The sequence below is a fragment of the Chlamydotis macqueenii genome, chromosome 1 (assembly GCF_036417535.1).
Source record: "Chlamydotis macqueenii isolate bChlMac1 chromosome 1, bChlMac1.mat, whole genome shotgun sequence".
Taxonomy (NCBI): domain Eukaryota; kingdom Metazoa; phylum Chordata; class Aves; order Otidiformes; family Otididae; genus Chlamydotis; species Chlamydotis macqueenii.
In genome coordinates this window covers 32,177,224-32,195,810 of record NC_141556.1, presented here as the reverse complement: position 1 = coordinate 32,195,810, position 18,587 = coordinate 32,177,224, and the positions used below count along the sequence as shown (strand labels likewise).

The 18,587-nt window shown below is 41.5% G+C and overlaps 1 protein-coding gene across 3 annotated transcripts in view; it reads left to right on the top strand.

Moving 5' to 3' along the window:
* The first annotated feature begins 2,054 nt into the window (after positions 1 to 2,054).
* Positions 2,055 to 18,587, top strand: part of GXYLT1 (glucoside xylosyltransferase 1) — a 33,385-nt gene continuing 16,852 nt past the window's right edge. The window contains exons 1-2 of one of the 3 annotated variants that reach the window (XM_086740011.1): positions 2,055 to 2,315; positions 10,913 to 11,005. In XM_086740011.1, the coding sequence (XP_086596137.1) occupies positions 2,122 to 2,315; positions 10,913 to 11,005 (287 nt within the window). In that variant the 5' untranslated portion in view covers positions 2,055 to 2,121. Of the gene's footprint in view, positions 2,316 to 10,912; positions 11,006 to 18,587 lie in introns of those variants that run through there. The other 2 variants (XM_086740012.1, XM_086740013.1) reach the window with 2 other exon arrangements.

The following is an 18,587-nucleotide window of genomic DNA, read 5'->3' as shown; positions in this document are numbered from 1 at the left end:
GGGACACCTTTTTTTCCTCATTTCTACTTTTTTTTTTTTTGAGGAAGAGGCAATGAACAATTTTGGCAGGATAATTTTGGCGTTAATTCTCTTCCAGCTACTAAAGCTGCCAGCTGGCATTCTGCTTTTCCCCTTCTTTTAAACACAGCCAGGAGCAGCAGTAAGCTATGGCTCGGGTTTTTTGGGCATTCACGTAGGATGTGCACCCTCAGGCCCCAGGATCTACAATAGATTTTTTTTTTTTTTTAAGCTTTATTGTAAACCATACTGGCATTTTTCTTAAAATGCAGGGTTCTGAATTCATGCTATTAAGTGGGGATATTATCGCTTGTTTTAAAAAAGGATGTTCCCAGTCTGTAGAGAAAATGTGAGCCAAATGCATTGTAAGGAAGAAAAAGCAAGCAGAACTATTTCAAATTTGGCTTTTTTTTTGAACCAATGGGAAGAGCTGAGGGAGAAGCACTGACTGATGTCTTTAAAACTTCCCTTGGCAACAGTGGCTTAGGCTGTTAGGCCTTTGCTCAGCAGACTGGGCCAGAGAGCGGGGATGTGGTCCTGTATTGGATTCAGCAGAAACCCAACCAGCATTTCCCCTGTCTAGGAGGATGTACACCTCTTACTTTTTCTTTCTCAATGTGCTGCTTCCCAACTCCACTTTCATCCTCCAGAAGTGTGAGCTGGTGAGCTGAGACAACCCTCTCTTTGCTAGTGACCACCCACGAAACTTTCAGGCCCAGTTCACGAAGCTTCTCCATCCCAAAGTCCAGCTGGGACCTGCTTTCGCAGGCCAGGGTGCTGCGCAGCCGCCTGCACACCAAGGCTGGAGGAGGGAAGAGGGCTGGGGTCCAAAACGATCTGCACGCTGTACAAGGAGAAAGGACACCTGTGTGACCCCAGCTGCCTGACAAACGTGAGGGAATACTCTTGCGAAGAGCCAGTGGTGAAGCTTTGACACAGGAAACTCAAAGATACCACTGCAGAAACCTTCAGTGTGGGAAAAAAAATGTTGTTTTTCAGGGGACTTTAGCCTCATTTTCGCCCTTAATGAAGACAAGGTGAGGCATGAGCAGATGTGCTGAGCCTGCAGACTTCAACTTTGTCAAGACTGGTCACTGCAACTGCCTGGCTGCACCTCAAATACCACATGCAGTTTTGGGCCACTCAGTACAAGAAGGATGTTGAGTTGCTGGAGTGTGTCCAGAAAGCAACAAAGCTGGTGAGGGGTCTAGAGCACTAGGAGCAACTTATGAGGAACAACTGAGGGAACTGGGATTGTTTAGTCTGGAGAAGAGGAGGCTGAGGGGAGACCTCATTGCTCTCTACAGCTACCTGAAAGGAGGTTGTAGGGAGGCGGGTGTTGGTCTCTTCTCCCAAATAACTTGTGATAGGATGAGAGGAAATGGCCTCAAGTTGCAGCAGGGGAGGTTAGGTTGGATATCAGGAGACACTTCTTTACTGAAAGAGCGATCAGCCACTGGAACAGGCTGCCCAAGAAGTGGTGGAGTCACCATCCCTGGAGGTGTTCAAAGAATGTGTAGCTGTGGCACTCCAGGACATGGTTTAGTAGGCATGGTGGTGTTGGATTGACGATTGGACTTAATGATCTTGGAAGTCTTTTCCAACCTTTAGATTCTATAATTCTTCCCTGGAAGGCCTTTCCCGCAGGCCTGAAGGGGCTGCGAGACCCGGCCAACCGCAGGGGCCCCGGTGGAGGCAGACAGCTCCTCCCGGGCCCTCCCTAGGTGCCCGGGCCCCGCCGGTACCCCTGAAGGGAGCAGGGCAGCGGCATCTCCGGGCTCCCTACCCGCCCCCGGGCTATTTGCGGCGGTGAAAGGGGACTTTCAGCTTTTTTCCACGTTAGAGACCATCAAACCTGGGCTCGCAGCCGCCACTACGATACAGCCCCACCCCCTGAGGCCCGGCCCGGCCTCCCGCCCCGCCCCGCCGGGGGCGCCCGGCTCCCTCCGGGCGCCTCAGGGCTCGCCCCGCCCCTCGCCCTCTCGGCCCCGCCCCTCGCATGCCGGGGCTGGCGCCGCCGCCGCCGCCGCGTCGGTTGGGGCTCGCGCTGCCGGTTGGGCCCCGGCCGCCGCCTGGCGCTGCTGCCGGGGCCGGCGCGGGAGGATGCGGCGTTTCGGGCGGGTGGCGCTGCTGTGCCTGGGCTGCGGCGTCTGCTCGCTGCTCTACGGCTTCAGCCAGCTGGCCCTCTCCCTGGAGCGGCAGGCCCGAGACCTCGCCGCGCCCGGAGCCCGCCGGCAAGCAAGCGGCGGCCGGGCGGCGGCGGAGAGCGCGGGCCGAGACGAGGCGGGGGCCGGCAGGTACGGGACGCGGCGACCGGGCCGGGGGCCGGGCGGGGGGGTGGGGAGGGGGGCGGTGGTTCCCCCAGCATTCCTGCGGGGAGGGCCGGGGAGGCGCGGGAGTGGGCTAGCCCCCCTCCGGCGGGCGGAGCGGGGCTCGGCGCCCGCCCTCGCCCCCCGCAGGGGCCGCGGGCGCCCCCGGCCAGTCGGTGAAGGCAGCTTCGGTTGGGCGCAGGCGAAGCTTTCGGAGGGGGGGATGGGGTGTGGTGGTGACACCCGCGGTCCGGTTACCGGGAGCAGAGTTTGAAAAACCCGGAAAAACAAACAAAACAAAACTTGGACAAAGCGGTGTTGCAGGCCCGCCGCTGGCCGGAGCTGGCCGCTGCGCCTGCGGTGCGAGGCTGGGCGACGCGGGAAGGGCGGGCTGCCCCGGGGACCGGCCTGCGGCTCTGCCGCCGGCCCGCCCGAAAATGGGACCGCCGCCTCCCTGCGACGGCGTGGACGGGGTGAGGAGGGTGCGTTTTCTTCTTCAGTCTCAGTTGCTCAGAAACTTGGTAACTTTGTGGTTATCAAATATGACTTTATTTGAGCAAAAATACTTACTACGGAATACTTAAATAAAGCTAGTCTTCTCACAGGGAACTATGAGTTCAGTTCCACAGCTGAAGTGGCTTAAATCTGAACAGCTCACACTCTGCATAGCTGCATGTTTCTGTTGCCCCACTCATGTCAGCAGAAATTTTTATGTGGTCAAGCAGTGAATGAGATTATGGAATGAAAAAAAATACTGGTTTTCCTGTAGATTATAGTTTCATGATCTTGTTCACCTTTGGCTACCAGAATGCTAATGCTAGGAAAAGAGGAGTGACAAGAAATCTCTTACTAAAGCTGGAGGAGAAATTAGGACTAGGCATTTCTGGGATAGCCTACTTTTAAGTCTGTTTAGATTCCACAGCAGTTTGGAGCAGTCTAAGTTCGATGGTTTGGCGACTGTCCCTCCTTCCCAATGCTGCACATGCTCTGGCACACCCACCACCACTGCTTGTGCTTCTCTGGTCGCACAACTGAGCTGATCTGGCACGCTAGCCTGCCTGAACATTACCTAGGTTTTGGTCAGCTCAGCGCTTGAATTGGCTTGTCATGTGTATGAAAGTGTTGGTGCTGGTGCAAAGGCGTTATGGAGGATGGCAGGATTACAGAAGCTCTGACTTAAGTCATCTGAAAATATAATGAAACAGCATTCTGAGTTGCTAGGGGTGGAGTCAGCTGAAATGTGAAACCCAGCTTTTGACTGGTGTAACCACTTCAGAGAATGTTGTTTGTTTGGGTTTTTTTTTTTTTTTTGTGCTTTTGCTTTAGTTCAGATTAATACAGATTATGACTTGAAAAAAATGTGAGGATGCTTTTTCCTCACTTCTAGTTCATGATTAAAAACTCATTCTTGAGATGCTGACATCAACTAGTTCTGAAGAACATAATTGTAATAAAAGAGTTAACTTTGACAGTTTTATGTAAGATTTCACTGGTTTAATAAATCAGTGTTAAATAGAAATGTGAGGAAAAAAATCATATGTATGATATGTTTTACTAAAGAAAATACTCAATTTACTGAAGAAAATTTTTATTGGCTAAAAAAAGATAATGTAAATAATTTGTATGAGTAAACATTGAAATTACTTTCAGGTGCATTGTGCTTCTGGTTAGCAAAAGAAAAACCAAGTTTATTTTTAAAGTTGCACTTTTTTCTTTTTTAGTATTTGTCCTGAAGTGTAGTTTTAAATCAAAGATGCTGGCAGGGGAGAACGCCAGCAAGGTGCAAGAAGCTTCTTGGTTGCTGCAGTGAGATATAAACCTGCCCTGTGTTGCAATATGGAAAAGCTTTTACAGCCTGAGAAAGTTGTTTTCCAAAGGTCTTAAGTGCTGCAAATAATTCCTGTGCATACAGTTTCATGGGGACATATCTCCTTGCAAAATCAGTGTCTATTTGATATAGCCCCCCCTGCCCCCCGGCTGCCAAAACCTTTCCACGTGAGCCAAATATACCTAGAAACTGCTGTGAGTCTGAAGGCTTAGAATGAACATCATCCTGTTGCAAATTATTGAAGTTTTATATGCTGTTTGTGCAAACAGCCTGTGCAAAACTCAGATGTGAGTCAGTGCTTTAGATCCCTAAAAGGCTTTTGTTTAAGGAAGAAATCTGTCCTGTGGCAGTTAAGAAACGCTCCACTGAATATTAGGTGTATGTTTCAGTTATTCTCAAGTATTAAATCATGTTGCATTGTGTGATTGATATGCACTTTTTGGTGAATGTATTGGTGGTTTTCAGGTTTTGTATTTCAACTGTTTCTTTAGTAGAGGCATGACAGCCACATGGCTGGTTTATGCCCACTTCAGACCCTCTTTGTGATCGTGTAATATCCTAACGGGTTCATAACCTTACAGGGTAAATTGTGTTCAGATAACCTTCTAATACTTGAAGTTTAACATTTTATATGCATTAATGGTTAACTCTCAGAAATGGGTTGCTTCAACTTTTTTCACTGATAGCTTTAAAATACAATTTGGCAAAGTGAATGTAACTGCAATCTGAAGGCATTTACACACTCAGCAGTGATTTTGCCTTCTCTTTAGCCAAGAAGGGTTTTCTTTGCCTGAATAATCTAGTATAGTGTATGACGTAAGGGCAGAAGGAGCTCAGTCATACTCTGTGATGGGGGGGGGCAGGAAGTCCAGGTTTCTGGTAATTTTCAGATGCATGCAAACATGAAAAATGCAAGCTTTGAATAAAGCTTCAGAATACCACACCTGGAAGGATTTTGCAATAGTGATGATGTTTGTAAGTATAAAATCTTTAATTAAAAAGGAAGTACCATATTGAAACTAGAATTACAGGTTGAGGCAAGATCCTCTAATAAGCATAATAATTCAGGGGAGCTTGTTGGGTAATCACTTTGGTAAGGAGTTGTTTGTTTCAAAGGCTGCAGTAGCCTGAGGAACAAGATGACTAGAAACTAAAGGCTTGTATCTTGAAACTTGATATAAGTAACTGAAAAACATTTAAAGAATTTGTTAGCTAAATCCAAAGGCTGAGTTTTAGCTGTGAAGAAAGATCAACATTGAAGCTAAATTGTCCTCCTGATTATTCATTTCAGTGAAGAAAGTAGTAATGAGTAGTCAATACTGTCATGTATAAGAGCTAAATGAACAGTAGATCTGAACTTGAAAAAAGGAAAATATTGAAGGGTCTACCTCCGAGAAGATAGAAAAATCAGTATATTTAGTCAACCTTTTTTTTCCTTTGCTAATATGATTTGTGGATGAGGAAGAAGGCTGTGAAAAAAAGAAAAAAAACCATAGTGAATAAATGCATATTTGCTACATTTACATCGTATTTGCTACATGTGCTATAATCTGCTGTCTGTGTCTATGTCTCCTTTTAAGTCAGTCTTTCTCCACATGCTTTCAGATCAGTTAATTAGCAGATTGTGCTTATGAGAAGTGAGTCTTCAGTTAATTTTACTACTATTGCCACTTCAGTTAGGCAGATAATGTTCATGTTTCTATTTAGGTCCAAAAAATGTGCTATCCTAATAGCAAGTTTGAGAATAGAGCAGGAATCAGTCTGTCTTCAGTTCCGTGAATTCAGTGACATCAATGAATTTGACCCTAATAAAATGAAACATTTTTCCATCGTGCTGTAGTTTAGCATTTTTGTGCAGCCAGCCATGCTGTTTTGTTATGTGTGACACTGATATCTGACTGTGTCTGTCTCTTGGTCTCTAACTGACCTGGCAAAGGGAGAGTTAAGTGGATTATAGTGCTCAGAAAAATGTAGGAAGTATACCCACAAGCTTAGACAGCAGAGGAGGGTGGTTGTAGTAGGTAGCTTGTTCCTACCTTGCACTGCGTGCAGCTGTTTTTGTCTGTGTAGGAATTTAACCAGCAGTTTCACCAGTATGCTTCACAGCTACTCTTGTGCCTTAAGAAATTGGTCTAGAAACTAAGCATTTCAAAATATGAGTAAAACTTTTGGAAGATGAAACATTTAACAATTTGAAGGTGAATATTTAAAAAAAAAATCTGCTGAATTTGTCAAGCAATCAAGTTGACTAGCAAATGTTGGTTTAGATAGAAATGTTGTAAATTAATGAAACATTATAAAGATTTTTCCAGTTTAAAGGTTTATCCAGTGTCAGATATTTCATGTTACATCTGCTGTCTCCATGCCGTTGCTTCTCTGACAACATAACATTGTAACAAATTTGTGATACTGCTGCAGATGTTCAGGAGAAACAGTTCAGAAGAATCACAAAGTCTCAGTGTATTTGGGGGTTGAATTGAGCATGTCTTACCTTCCCATGTTTTCACTCTTGTGATTATGAGCAGGAAGGAACTAAAAAATGCATCCTTACTGTTTTGCTATACCTTGTAGGTTATGCTGTAGGAGAGACACCAGTCTGGCTCCGTTAGTGAATTCTTGCTGTTGATTAGACCTACGTTGTTAATGAGATACGGACAGGAAGGCAATAGTCATGACAGCCTAGCTGACTGCAGCCCTCACCATTTGGACATACTGCTAAATTTGCTGTGAAGTTACAGTAGAATAAAAGATGCCAGATGGACTGAAAAGTATACTGGAAAGCTATGATCCCTATTAACAGTAAGCCTACCAGCGTGCTTAACAAAAGGACTTCTTTTTTTTTTTATTTTTACCACTGATTGTTGGGGGATTCTTTATGGTTAAAACTTGACTTTCCTGAGCACGGGGCCTCGGTCTTTGTGAATTCGGCTTGTGCATTGCTATGTATTTTGCACACAAATTTAAAATTGTCCTTTAATTCTGAAAATAATTTTTTTCAGGTCACAGTATAAATACCTTTGCTAAGTCTGCAAAACTGTCTAGTTTTATTGAAGCTAAGTCAGCTAGTAAAGGTAATTTTTAAATGGCTAGTTGCCCAAGGGAGAGATACATTGAGCTGGCAAGCCAATCTTTCAGAATGCTTGTCTGTCATACCAATGATTTTTAAAACTTTGTATTTCCTTGATTTTGTATTTTTGACAGTGGTTGGTGTGAGCTGTCCAACCCAGTAGTGTGGTGGAGGCGAGGCTGCTGCAGCTCCATATCCGTAGGTCCAGCCAGTAGCAAATCTGAGTGTTTATTCCCAATGGGCACACAGGTCCATGGTGCATGTGTACATGGCTGGCCGCAGAGATCAACACAGAAGAAGCGGTGCTTGTACAACCCGAAACAACACAAGCAGCCTGATCCTGTTCCCTTCTCTAGCTGATCAGGGTGAAAGACTTTTAGTAACAAATAAATTAATGTATACAGTGTGGATCCCTCCAGTAACTGACCTTAGTCACTCAGTTTAGCCAGGACTGGGTCATGATCCTCTGGTCTCCCCTGTTGCTGGCCTGGATGTCCAAGCCCACGATGCTTGCAGCTGCACTTCAGTTGCTGGTACTCAGACCCTCTTAGACATGCACACACATGCACAGATGCATATGCTATAGATCCTTCAAGTCACTGGCCTTAGCCTGTGTGGTAACTGCCTACAGGATTGCCTCATGCAAATCAGTCTTTCGGTTAGCTGATCCAGACCTATGACCTTAATGTTAGCCAGCCCTCAAACCCCAGGGCCTCTCTGGTGGTTGACTTGGGCCTTCTGATCCTTCCAGTAGCCATCCCTCAGACCCTAATCTCTGTGGCTAGGTTGAGAGAGGTTCTTTCAGTAGCCCAGACCCTCTGATCTCTGCAGAGTCTGGCTCAGCCTTACGTCCTGTCTGATACATGTTTCCCAAGCCTCTTGCTCTACTTACAGGCTAGTCTGGCTTGATGTTTGCTAGTGATGATGTGCACCAGCATGCATGCCCACACGCTTGTGTGCACATGTGTCTCCGGTTTTTGGCACTGCAGTCCCATGGGCCCCTATAATATGTGGCCGCCTTTTCATTTGCTGGCACTTCGACCTCTGTGCACACACATGCACGCAGAATGGAGCCCCTATTAAATAGAAATTGAGTTTAATAAGGAGGCTGATGATCAGACACATAACATAGCCAATTGTACTGGCTGGTAACCTTTTTACTTTTGACTAGACCCTCTTCTCTTCTCCCTGGTTTTGCGTTCTCATTCCTCCCCAGTCCACCTTGATCTTGCAGTGAGCCCCACACCCCTGCAGGCAGTAACCCCTGTAGCAGTCAGTGAGATGGTCTGGAGAGCTGCTTGTGTTGTCTCATCTGGTGGATCTTCTGCCTGGCCCGTGGGCTGGCTGCTCTCCTGCATTGGGGCTGGATTGGGGTGCTCCATGTGCGTGGGTTAGATTGATGAGTTTCCTTCACCTATAATTATTTTCTGCTTTCTATTTGTGGACACTGGCCTTTAATCAAGTAACCTATAATAGAGGTGAGCAAAATATCTCTACCTAATGCTGAAGGTGACTATTCCTGTCTGACAAGTAACCTCTCTTGGGTAACAATGACTGTGCCTGTTTGATGAAGAGATGCAGTGCGTCTCCCTAGCTTTGTGAAGTGCTTGTGGCGCTTACTTGTAGTCTAAGCTTTTCTCAAGTTTTATTTCAAGTAAAAAAAAAAAAAAAATTGTCATGAGTGGCATTTTGAATAATCTTATTGTGAATAGCAAGAAGAATGTGCTGTGTGCTGATTCCAGTCTCTTAATTCTTTGTATGCGAAAGCTTTATGGAATATGGTAGCAAATGGTCAGTTGAAAGAGACTTCTGCTGGCAGGAAAAAAAATCTTAGTGTAACCTTAGGTAAATTACATACATATATATCCTAGTAATATTTTTGTTTCAAACATGAAATTTATGAATCAAATCCAAAGCTGACAACCCTGTCATCCTGCTAAATGGGATATTGGAAAGGCCTAACGTGTCAGAGAAATGACTGACTTTAACATTAGTTCAAGCTTGCCTCTTGTCTTGGTAGTCTGGATAGGGTAGTAGCTCATGGCAGCTAAGAAAAACACAGCTCTTGACAGCTGGAAGAGGAATCCACTGTAATAATAATAAGATAATAATCTTCCAAACCAGAAAACTGTTGTTGAGAGATAGTCTGTTAATTTATCCTAAAAGTAATGAGAAACAGTTACTTCAAAAAGATACACGGTAGAGATCATAAAGATTCTTATTCAGATAAGTGCAATGTCTTAATGTGTCTTGAAGTTTCTAAGAAGCTTCAAAAGCCATAAAGATTAGTGTAAGAAAGAATCAGGCAGAGAGAACTTGTTATTTTCATGCCATTTTCTGCAGAGGAGTGCAGATATCCTAGTCACAACCTACATTATCCTTTTTTGTACCTGGATATTTATTTGTGGAGACTATTCTTAAGTCACAAGATAGAATTACTTGACTAATTCTTGCAAACACGTGTATCTACAGGATATGAGGATTTCCTGTGATTTCTACCAAAGAACTGCTCCATTCCCCCAGCACTTAATGAGGCTTTGTGAAACTTGTGTTTATCAGGTCATTTTTTTTTTTTTTTAAGTGTTAGAAAAAGAAGAAAGGATTCAGCTTGCCGTTTTTGATGCTATGTTAATTTATTAAATCTGGTATTTGCAAAGTGTTGGCCTTTGCAGATACCAGATAATCCTATGAAGATGATGCTGATTCATTTCAAACTTACAAAGCTGACTTCCAATAGAGTTCTGAGCTGTAGTCCTCAAATATCTTCTAATCATCAAGCTTTTGTGTGAATTTTCTTCTTGCACATGTCTTTCATTCACAGATACCAACTTTCAAAGGAGGATATGTGGCATTGTGTTGCCAGGGCAGGAAGAGGGAGCCTACGAAGTCACTCAAGAATGTATCCCTTGCTTTGCAATATTCTGCCTATTCATTTAAGATTTTTAAATCTTAATGTTGATTTCCTCATGGGAAACTTTGAAAATACACTTCTATTGCTCTTTTTACGTATTTCCTATATTACTGTTTCATAAAATATAGTGGTGGACTAATAAAGCCTGTGGTTGTAGTTGTTAGTGTAGCACAAGTCAATAAATTATTAATCTTTCCTTAGTATGGAGAAGGAAAAATTTCCAGGTGTGGTAGTTATTTCTGTGTTGCATTAAACTTTTGTTATGAAACAATGGAATTTGTTGGTGCTGAAAAGCCCTGGTTTTTGTTAAAAATCAGTTTTGCAGGTTTGCACTGAACAGAGTTGTGGTTGAGTAGGGATTGTGTTTAAATGGACAATGTAACTTTGAATATGAAATGTTCTACTCACTCCTCTGCTTGAAGTAGACAAAGGTATTACAAAGGTGAATGAGTTCTTTCCAGCAGTAAGTGTTGCCATTCACTCTATTACCTATGGACTTACACTAAGCCAAGGACACAGAATGACCCTCAAAAATTCCAGCCTGTTTTTCTCCCTCTGAAAGTACATGGAGAGGAAAGACTAAAGGTTGGGGACTGTTCTTCCTTATAAAGAACCCTCCTGGTTGGCACCTAATACCTCCTCTTTTGTATTATCCAAGTTCCATTACATAGCCAGATAACTAACTAATTCAAGTTATGTTTGAGCTAGAAAATAACTAATTTAACTTTGCCAAAAAATCAGTAACATTTATATAGGTTATTTTTGTCTTATCCTGTTAGGTGTAAGAATTTGTCTGTATCTTTCTGGAATTCCTATTGGATGCTGCCCTCTGATGTTTGTGGAATGAACTGCTTTTGGGAAGCTGCTTTTAGGTAGGATCTATTATTAAATAGTACTTTATTATTTGATTGCAGACAGGTGTAGCTGATAAGTATTTTTTGTATTTAGCAAGGTGACAAAGCAAAATATTTTGATTGCTTCACATGCATTTAATCTGCTTATATTATGGTTGCCTTTAGCTGGGCTTTCTCCTGTTCTATTATGTTTTTTAAAATTGTAGACTCAAGTGTTATTACAAAGAGTAGATTTTTTTCCAGTTATGTTGCTTCATTAAATAGAGACTTACTAACATTGGTAAAAAGTATCTGAATGTAGTCTGAACAGTTACTCATTATTTTTGATAAATAAAACTTGCTGCACAGTAATACCCACGATGTAATAAAAACTGGCAGATATGCTTAGTTAAGTCTGGAGTTTGACTTTCAGTCTGACTTTCTCTTTTGCAGGTTTAGCTGTCTGAATGGACTCTTTTTTTTTTTTCTTAAAGGTTAGAGTTTGCGAGTTTAGCTTTATGAAGTTTAGCGTGGGGGTAAAACAAATGTCAGTGCTGTTGTGGTGGAACACGTAGAGGTTTAGGCTGTGCTTAGTGGAGGGACAGGATGTGATTGTAAGCTTAATTCATCCATGGATGTCTGAGCCAGTCTAAGTCATGTAGTGCTGAAAGAGGAGAGAGTCTCACAGTCTTCTGACCCCACTGTCCGTGATGATGTCCATTAGCCCTCCACAATACAATGTAGTGCACTAAAATAGCAGAAAACTTCCTTTCTGGATTTTCTGCCAGGCTTAAGGCAAGTGGGAACTTGGAACCAGAAGTAGAGAAGGCCCATGCAGTTCCTTTGCCCGTACCTCAAGCTGTAACTTGTATTATTCTGTTAAGAATGCTCTATGTGGCTGTGAAGGCAAGTCTGTTGAAGTATGCATTGATTATGAGGGAGAGTGCAGTTTCTTTCATGGTGAAACAATAGTCATGGTAAACCCCTAATATCTCCAGAATTTAATATTTATACATTTTGAAACTGGAAGAAAAAAAAACCTGCTTAAATATGTAAAGGGGATGTGGTGTTCAGATTAATAATTTCAGATTGAATTTGCTTATTTTATCAATGTACTTCTATTAAATTAGTCCCCATATGTTGTACTGACTCTGCAGTTGAAGTCCTCAGTGAGCTGTTCTAACTTCATTGCCTCCCCCAAACTTTATGTATTTCTTGCTCTGTTTCATAAGTTCAGGTGGTTTCAGAGAGGTGCAGTGAGTTTGTGTAAGAGAAGAGGTGGGGAAGATGGCAGAGAGGAGGAGAAAGTGCACCCTCTCTAGATGGCAGCAAGCAGTTACAGTGGCTCAGCAACTGAACCTGCTGCTTGAGCCTCATTTCCTTTTATGTACTGGAATAACACAGAAGATAGCTGCAGTTTGATTTCAGCTTTGGATGTGAGTTAGTTTTGTTTAACTCTCAGGCAAAATATGTGCATTGTCTTGGGTGTGCTGAGAAGGTGAAGGGTTTAAACCTTTAATATCATCTTACGCTTCAAACATGATACTTAGTAGTTCTCAAGTTTGCAGTCAGATTTTTGAAGGAAAAGGAATGAACTTAATTCCATGCAAGTTTATTAACCACAGCAAATGAAGTTCAGTTTTCTGAGATTGTATGTGTAGGGCCAATTCAAGGTTCTTCATTAAGATAAATCTTTTTGAAAGCTTCTTCTGTAAAGAGGCAACATTGTCGTTCTAAATTGGGTATGTTTTGAAATAGAAAGGAGTGAAACTTCTACCATAATCTTTTGTTCCAAATAATTTGATCCTGGGTTGACTAAGCCTTTGTGTTCTTGTTAAGTGCAGTTGCTGTAATGAGGTGCAGAGTAAAGCTGGACTCTTCAGAGACTGGGATAAGGAGAGGGGTATGAGAAATACCTGAGAGTTACGTACCTGATTGAAATCTTAGGATAGCTAACTCCACTGCATATAGACATGCCAACAAAATAATGGGGATTCCAATGAGTTTACTTATAATATAAATGGCAGTCTGGTCATTGAACTGCACTAAAACTTATCTTGAATCTTTTTGGCCTGGTTTAATCCATAAAAAGAAAACAACACTATCCAGATCATAAATCAGTTTGTGAATGGAAATTCTGGTGTTCTATTCTTGCTGTTTCAATAAACTAACCAAGTGTGTTTGTTCAGGGGAGCAGATCATACAGCCAGAATTTCTTTGCCCAGAGTAGATTCATAAAATTTATCTCAATGTTAGAATGTCTCTTTTCCCTTTACCAGGGAAGTTTTCCAAACATTGGAAGGTAGTTCTTCAGCTTTTGGATTGTTAAGTCTTTTATTTGAAAAAAAACCTACTTAGCTTGTTTTCTCTCTGTTTCTAACTTGAAATTCCAGTTGGCTTTTTTTCTTCTGGGTATCAAAACTACAGGGATTTGTTTATCCACAGGAGAGAGAACTTGGCACAGACATTTTTGAAATGCACCTTACTATGTCATTTCCTCTGAGTTGCTCTAAGTGTATCAAGCGTGAAGTGACAACTGATGTTCTGTGGATTTGTAAGACTCAAGTTAGCATAATAGAAGTGCTGGAGACCCTACAGAGGAATCTGGAAATTCTTCAGGAGAGAGGTGTATATATGGACTTGAGTATGACTCATGCTATAGCTAATTCACTGTCATTTGAAATCTATGAGCTCTGAGCAGCTGCTGATTCTAATAATGGATAATAAGGATCTTGTCTCTTTAAGTTAATCAGTGTAAGATCTATTACCCGTGCTGTGTGTAGGAAGGATTTCGGAGCTATTCTGTCCCATTTTTTATCACCATTCTGATTATCAACATTATTGAGACAGATTGTCTTGTGTTGTGCTCTTGGTACAGAATATTTTTTTTTTTTTTAGCTTTTGCAGTGATAGAGACAAAGCATGAGATTGATTTTACATGTAGTGGTATAGATTTTATCAAAATTAAAAAAAATGCTGATCAAGATAACATGAGGCTCAGATTTCACATGGTCTAGAAGATGCATATCTTTTCTGGTACACATTTCAAGGTGGGCAGTGTCATCTAGCTGGTATGGCTGCTTATTTCCTGCTGAGACTGATCAGCAAGAAATTCTTAGGGGTCATTACTGGGGCTGTCTCACCTGCCAGATTTCAGATGTTGGATGTATTGCCTATTAAAAAAATAAATGGCACTGTTTTTTTAGTATACTGAGGTCCTGGTAGTGTGGATACATTGAGATGAATTGTGGCAGTCCTGGAAAAAGGACTCCTCCTCTAAAGTAGCTAGTTCATTGAGAATGAGGCTTCAGACTTTTATAGTACATTTGAAAATGACTAATATATTGTAACTTCAAACCTAATCTACTAATTGAGTTTGTAGTTGGCTAGATGACATTTGGACATCATATGTGCTGGTATCATTAGCATACTTTTACAACATGAGCTCTGATTAGAATCTTTTTTAATTCAGTGCGGTAGTAGAAAGTTAAAAAGCTGAGTAAAAACTAGAGTTTTCATCACTTTCAAATCCAGATAATTTCTGTAGTTACCTTGATCCTACTTCTTATAAATGTGGGAATGATTTTACAGTTGCATTTTAATCAGTGTAGGCTTTGTTGCCTTCTCGCCTATTTGCTTTTCTTTTTCTGGTGACTGAAGCTTGCTGGGTTAGGCTCCTTAATGATCAACAGATTTAGATCAAACACAGAGCATTAAAAGAAAAAAGGATGTGATAAGTAAGCCATCTGTATTGTATTTACAGATCTACTATTTGCTTTTCTGAGGCGTATCATGGTGCCAGCTTTGAAATAATACAGGCTGATTATATGAAAATGCTTTCCCTGCCTATTCTGTGCTAATTGTCAGAAAACTTGTATGGGTTAAATATTTGCACTGATAATGTGGTTAGCTTTTTCTGCTGAAGAAGAAAACACATTTTCAGTAGGCTTCTGTTTGTAAGTGTAAACAATTTTAACACAACTGAACCTGGCAACCTAGTCCATTTGGTAATAATACCAAGGAAAGTTAGTTTAGTGATGTTGTGGAAGGACTGAGAGACTTTATTAAGCAACCTTGTTTAGGAAGCTGAATATTGCATTTCTTGTGTGCATTTCAGACCATATGGAGAAAAGATCAACGAAAAGCAAGGCTGTAGCTCTGTCAGAACTGATGTAGGAAAATGTGTTTTGATGTAGAATAACTATAAAAATGTTTTTTTTTTTTTTGTAACCGACAAAATAGTTCTTACATCCTTGTATTACCACTGTGTAATAGAGTGGTGGCTGTACATAAAAAACTTGTGGTGCAAGTTACGATGATGGCAATTTTCTCAGAAAATGACAAATATTTTTACATTGTTCAAAACTCATGTGTTTATATTAAAAATGGTAGCTACTCAGTGGGCCAGAATAAAATTTGAAAGGACAACTGAGGTGAATTTATTGCTTCAGTTATTCATACCACTCTGTGCTCTCAGTACCTGGATGCTAATCTTTCCTTCCTTGGCTTCCCCCAGACAAGTTAAGGGAATAGGAGAGGACGGCTTGATTGCTGGTGTAGTTGGGCAAGGAGCTTCCTGATGATCCCTCAGCATGTTCTTAGTTGAACATCAATGGATGGGGAAAAAGGAACTCTAGCGCACAAAGACTGTTAACACAGAATTAAGGCTGACTGTGGTTCCTTCGCGGCTTTCCATAAGTGCCACTATACTTGAATGTGCTTTAAAAACAGGAGAAAAATAAAATTGCCCTCGGTCACATTGACAACTCTTTGACTGGTACCCAGGTGACACTAGATGCTGTAACACTGCTGCTTCTCTGGAAGGTGTGGAGGGTCGGAAGGGGACAGTGTGTGTGTGCATGCAGTAGAAGAAGCTGTTGTACTGTGACCTCAGTAAAGCAGGCTAGGATTGTGTCAGGCTTAATGATCACAAATTAGATGGAATTGTATACAGGATTCCTTACAACTGGGTGTTCCTGAGGGTTTGGTACCCTCTCACTTGTGCTCTTAATGTGTTATAAGAGTAGGAGAACCTGACCTTAAACATATGCAGGAGACACCCCATTGCAGTAGCTTGTGCCAAGTCTAGAGGGCAGAGCTAAGATCTTTGTGGAGCTGGTGAGTGTTTCAATGACGATACCATTTGGGTTTTGGATTTTTTCTAAGAAGTTCAGCTGGGATGCAGTGAAGGTTCTGGAAGAGTACCACCTGTCAGAACATACCTCTGTAGCTTACTAGCAAATTATTACTTCATAAATAATTCATAAATAAGCCAGGTTGGATGAGGCTCTAAGCAACCTGATCTGGTTGGAGATGTCCCTGCTCCTTGCAGGATGACCTTTGAAGGTCCCTTCCAACCCTAACCATTCTATGATTCTATGAATTTAATTTAATATACAATGTGTCATGGTATATATTTTTAAACATAAGGCGGTGTCTTGATAGCCTCTGAAAAATCTTGTTGTAGCAGATTCACTGAGCATATCCAGGTATGTTCCTCTGTCAGAGGTTATTAACCCCACAGCAGAATTAATCAGTATAGAATGTAGGTCTTCAAAAACTTCAGGGCAAGGCTTGTACCTGACCTTATGTTGCTGATAAGTAGCGTGTTTTAAAGTATATGTTTTTTTTCTCTTACAGTGTCAGTGTGGTTTGTTTTTAATGTGTTTTCTAAACTCAGGGGAGTATGTGTGGACCTCTCACTCTAGTGATTTGTTTATTTTTACTGTTCCTACCACTGATGTGTAATTAGCATCCTCAGACGAATAAAGTTCTCTTATTTGTCCCTAACATTCAAATCCTTTCACGGCTTCTTGCTCAGTATCTTTTATTGGACTACAGGTGAATTCTTTGCTCTTCCTTTTTAATTAGCAGAGGATTTCACTGCCCAACTCTCTCCCCCCCCCCCCCCAAATTTAGGATTCCTACGTTATTGGAGATTTTTTTTTTCTTTAGAAATTAGGACTCTCAAGTTTTCCTTGTTAGTCTATCTGAAAGCCTTATTAAAATACACTGCTTTTTCCAGATTCTCCACTAAGTTCTCCCAAACCAAAAAATCAGGCTACTAGTGATTAGAAATGTGCATATAAAAATCTGCGTTTTTATTTTTGTGTTTTCCACATTGCCTGTGAATGCTTTTTTTAAAGTATCTCCTCACCTTTGAAAGTGTCTTAACACCTTCAGAACCTGGATTTGAGGTTCAATAAAGGTATTGCCCTGGTATCAGAACTGTGATACTGTGATACCAAATTTGCTTAGGTTCAGACAAGTTACAGTTCTTGTAAAATATAATTTTATTTTACTGATGCTTAATTCAGCTACTGAGCTGCTAAAAAAATATTCTATGTTGCTGAAAAAGCTTGTGTCATTAGATCATACCAGACCCAGGAATGTCACTCTCGCTGGGAGTGGAGAGAGATGTCTCTCCAGTGGAGAGAGATGTAGGTAGAGGAGCAGCACTGAGGCCTGATTATTAAAAAAGAGGCTGTGAGTGCCAGCAGTCTGTATGCAGGGAAGTCAAATGCAGTTTACAGTCATTACAGAGGATGTCTCTTCATGAAGTCTGGAGTAAAAACCACAGTTCTGGAGTCTCATAACTTCTCCTGCTGTACCGTGTCTTTGGGACCTAATAAGTCTCATCCCCTTCTCAGTGGATAGTCCTCAGAAGAAGTAGTGGCCTGTTCTTTCCAATGGCTTCTTGCTCCATCTGCTTCAGGGATAAAGCTTTGCATTGTGGACTTATGGATCTGAATCCAGCTGTTCCCCTATTGTGCAAGCTGAAATTCAGTAGTCATTAGCTTTTTCTAAGTATTTTTTACCTTTTCAAAAAATTATTTTTAAGCACAGATTTTAAAAAAATTGAACTAATGAAGTCAGAAACTCATAGAACAGAGATTGTGTGAACAAAGTGAACAAAAGCATTATATTATGATCCATCTATTTTTTGTTGTGTGGCTTGGAATGTTCTTTTTATTTGCAGATGTCTCTAGATGGAGAAATAATAAGGCACAGTCTTTGAATCTCAGTGTGCTGTAGAGTTGCTTTGACATAATTTTTGGCATACCTTATTCATGGAAAGCCATGTGTTACATGTGGTTCAGGAACTTGGCTTTCAGCTATGCCCTTATTTATCACCTGACCTTGCAATATCACTGTACGCTCTCATGATTTAAGGGCTTAATTATTGTAATTCCCTCTTCAGTGGATTAGTGATGAGGCTAATCTGCTGCTTGCAGCTTGTTCAGACTGCAGCAGTGCACTTATTTGTGAGTTTCAGCTATCCTCATTGTATTCAGCTTGCTTTTTGTTTTTTATATTAGCTGCTTACTGCATGGTGTAATGTTTAAATTAGCTTTATGTATAAAGGTCTGCATGGGCATGCCTCGGTTACATCTAAAGACTCTGTCTACTTGAAATAATTTTTCAAGTTTTGCTGCAAGATTTATAAAATGTTTCAGTTTGTGGATTAAATTATCTGAATGTAGATGTCTGCATATAGGTGTCTATGACAAGTAGATACTAAGTGGTCATTAAAATTGAAAAAGCATAGAGAGTGATCCAGGTGACCAGCCATTAAGTTGCTGAGAAGTAAATGGCTGAGAAGCACTTGGGTATCCTGTAT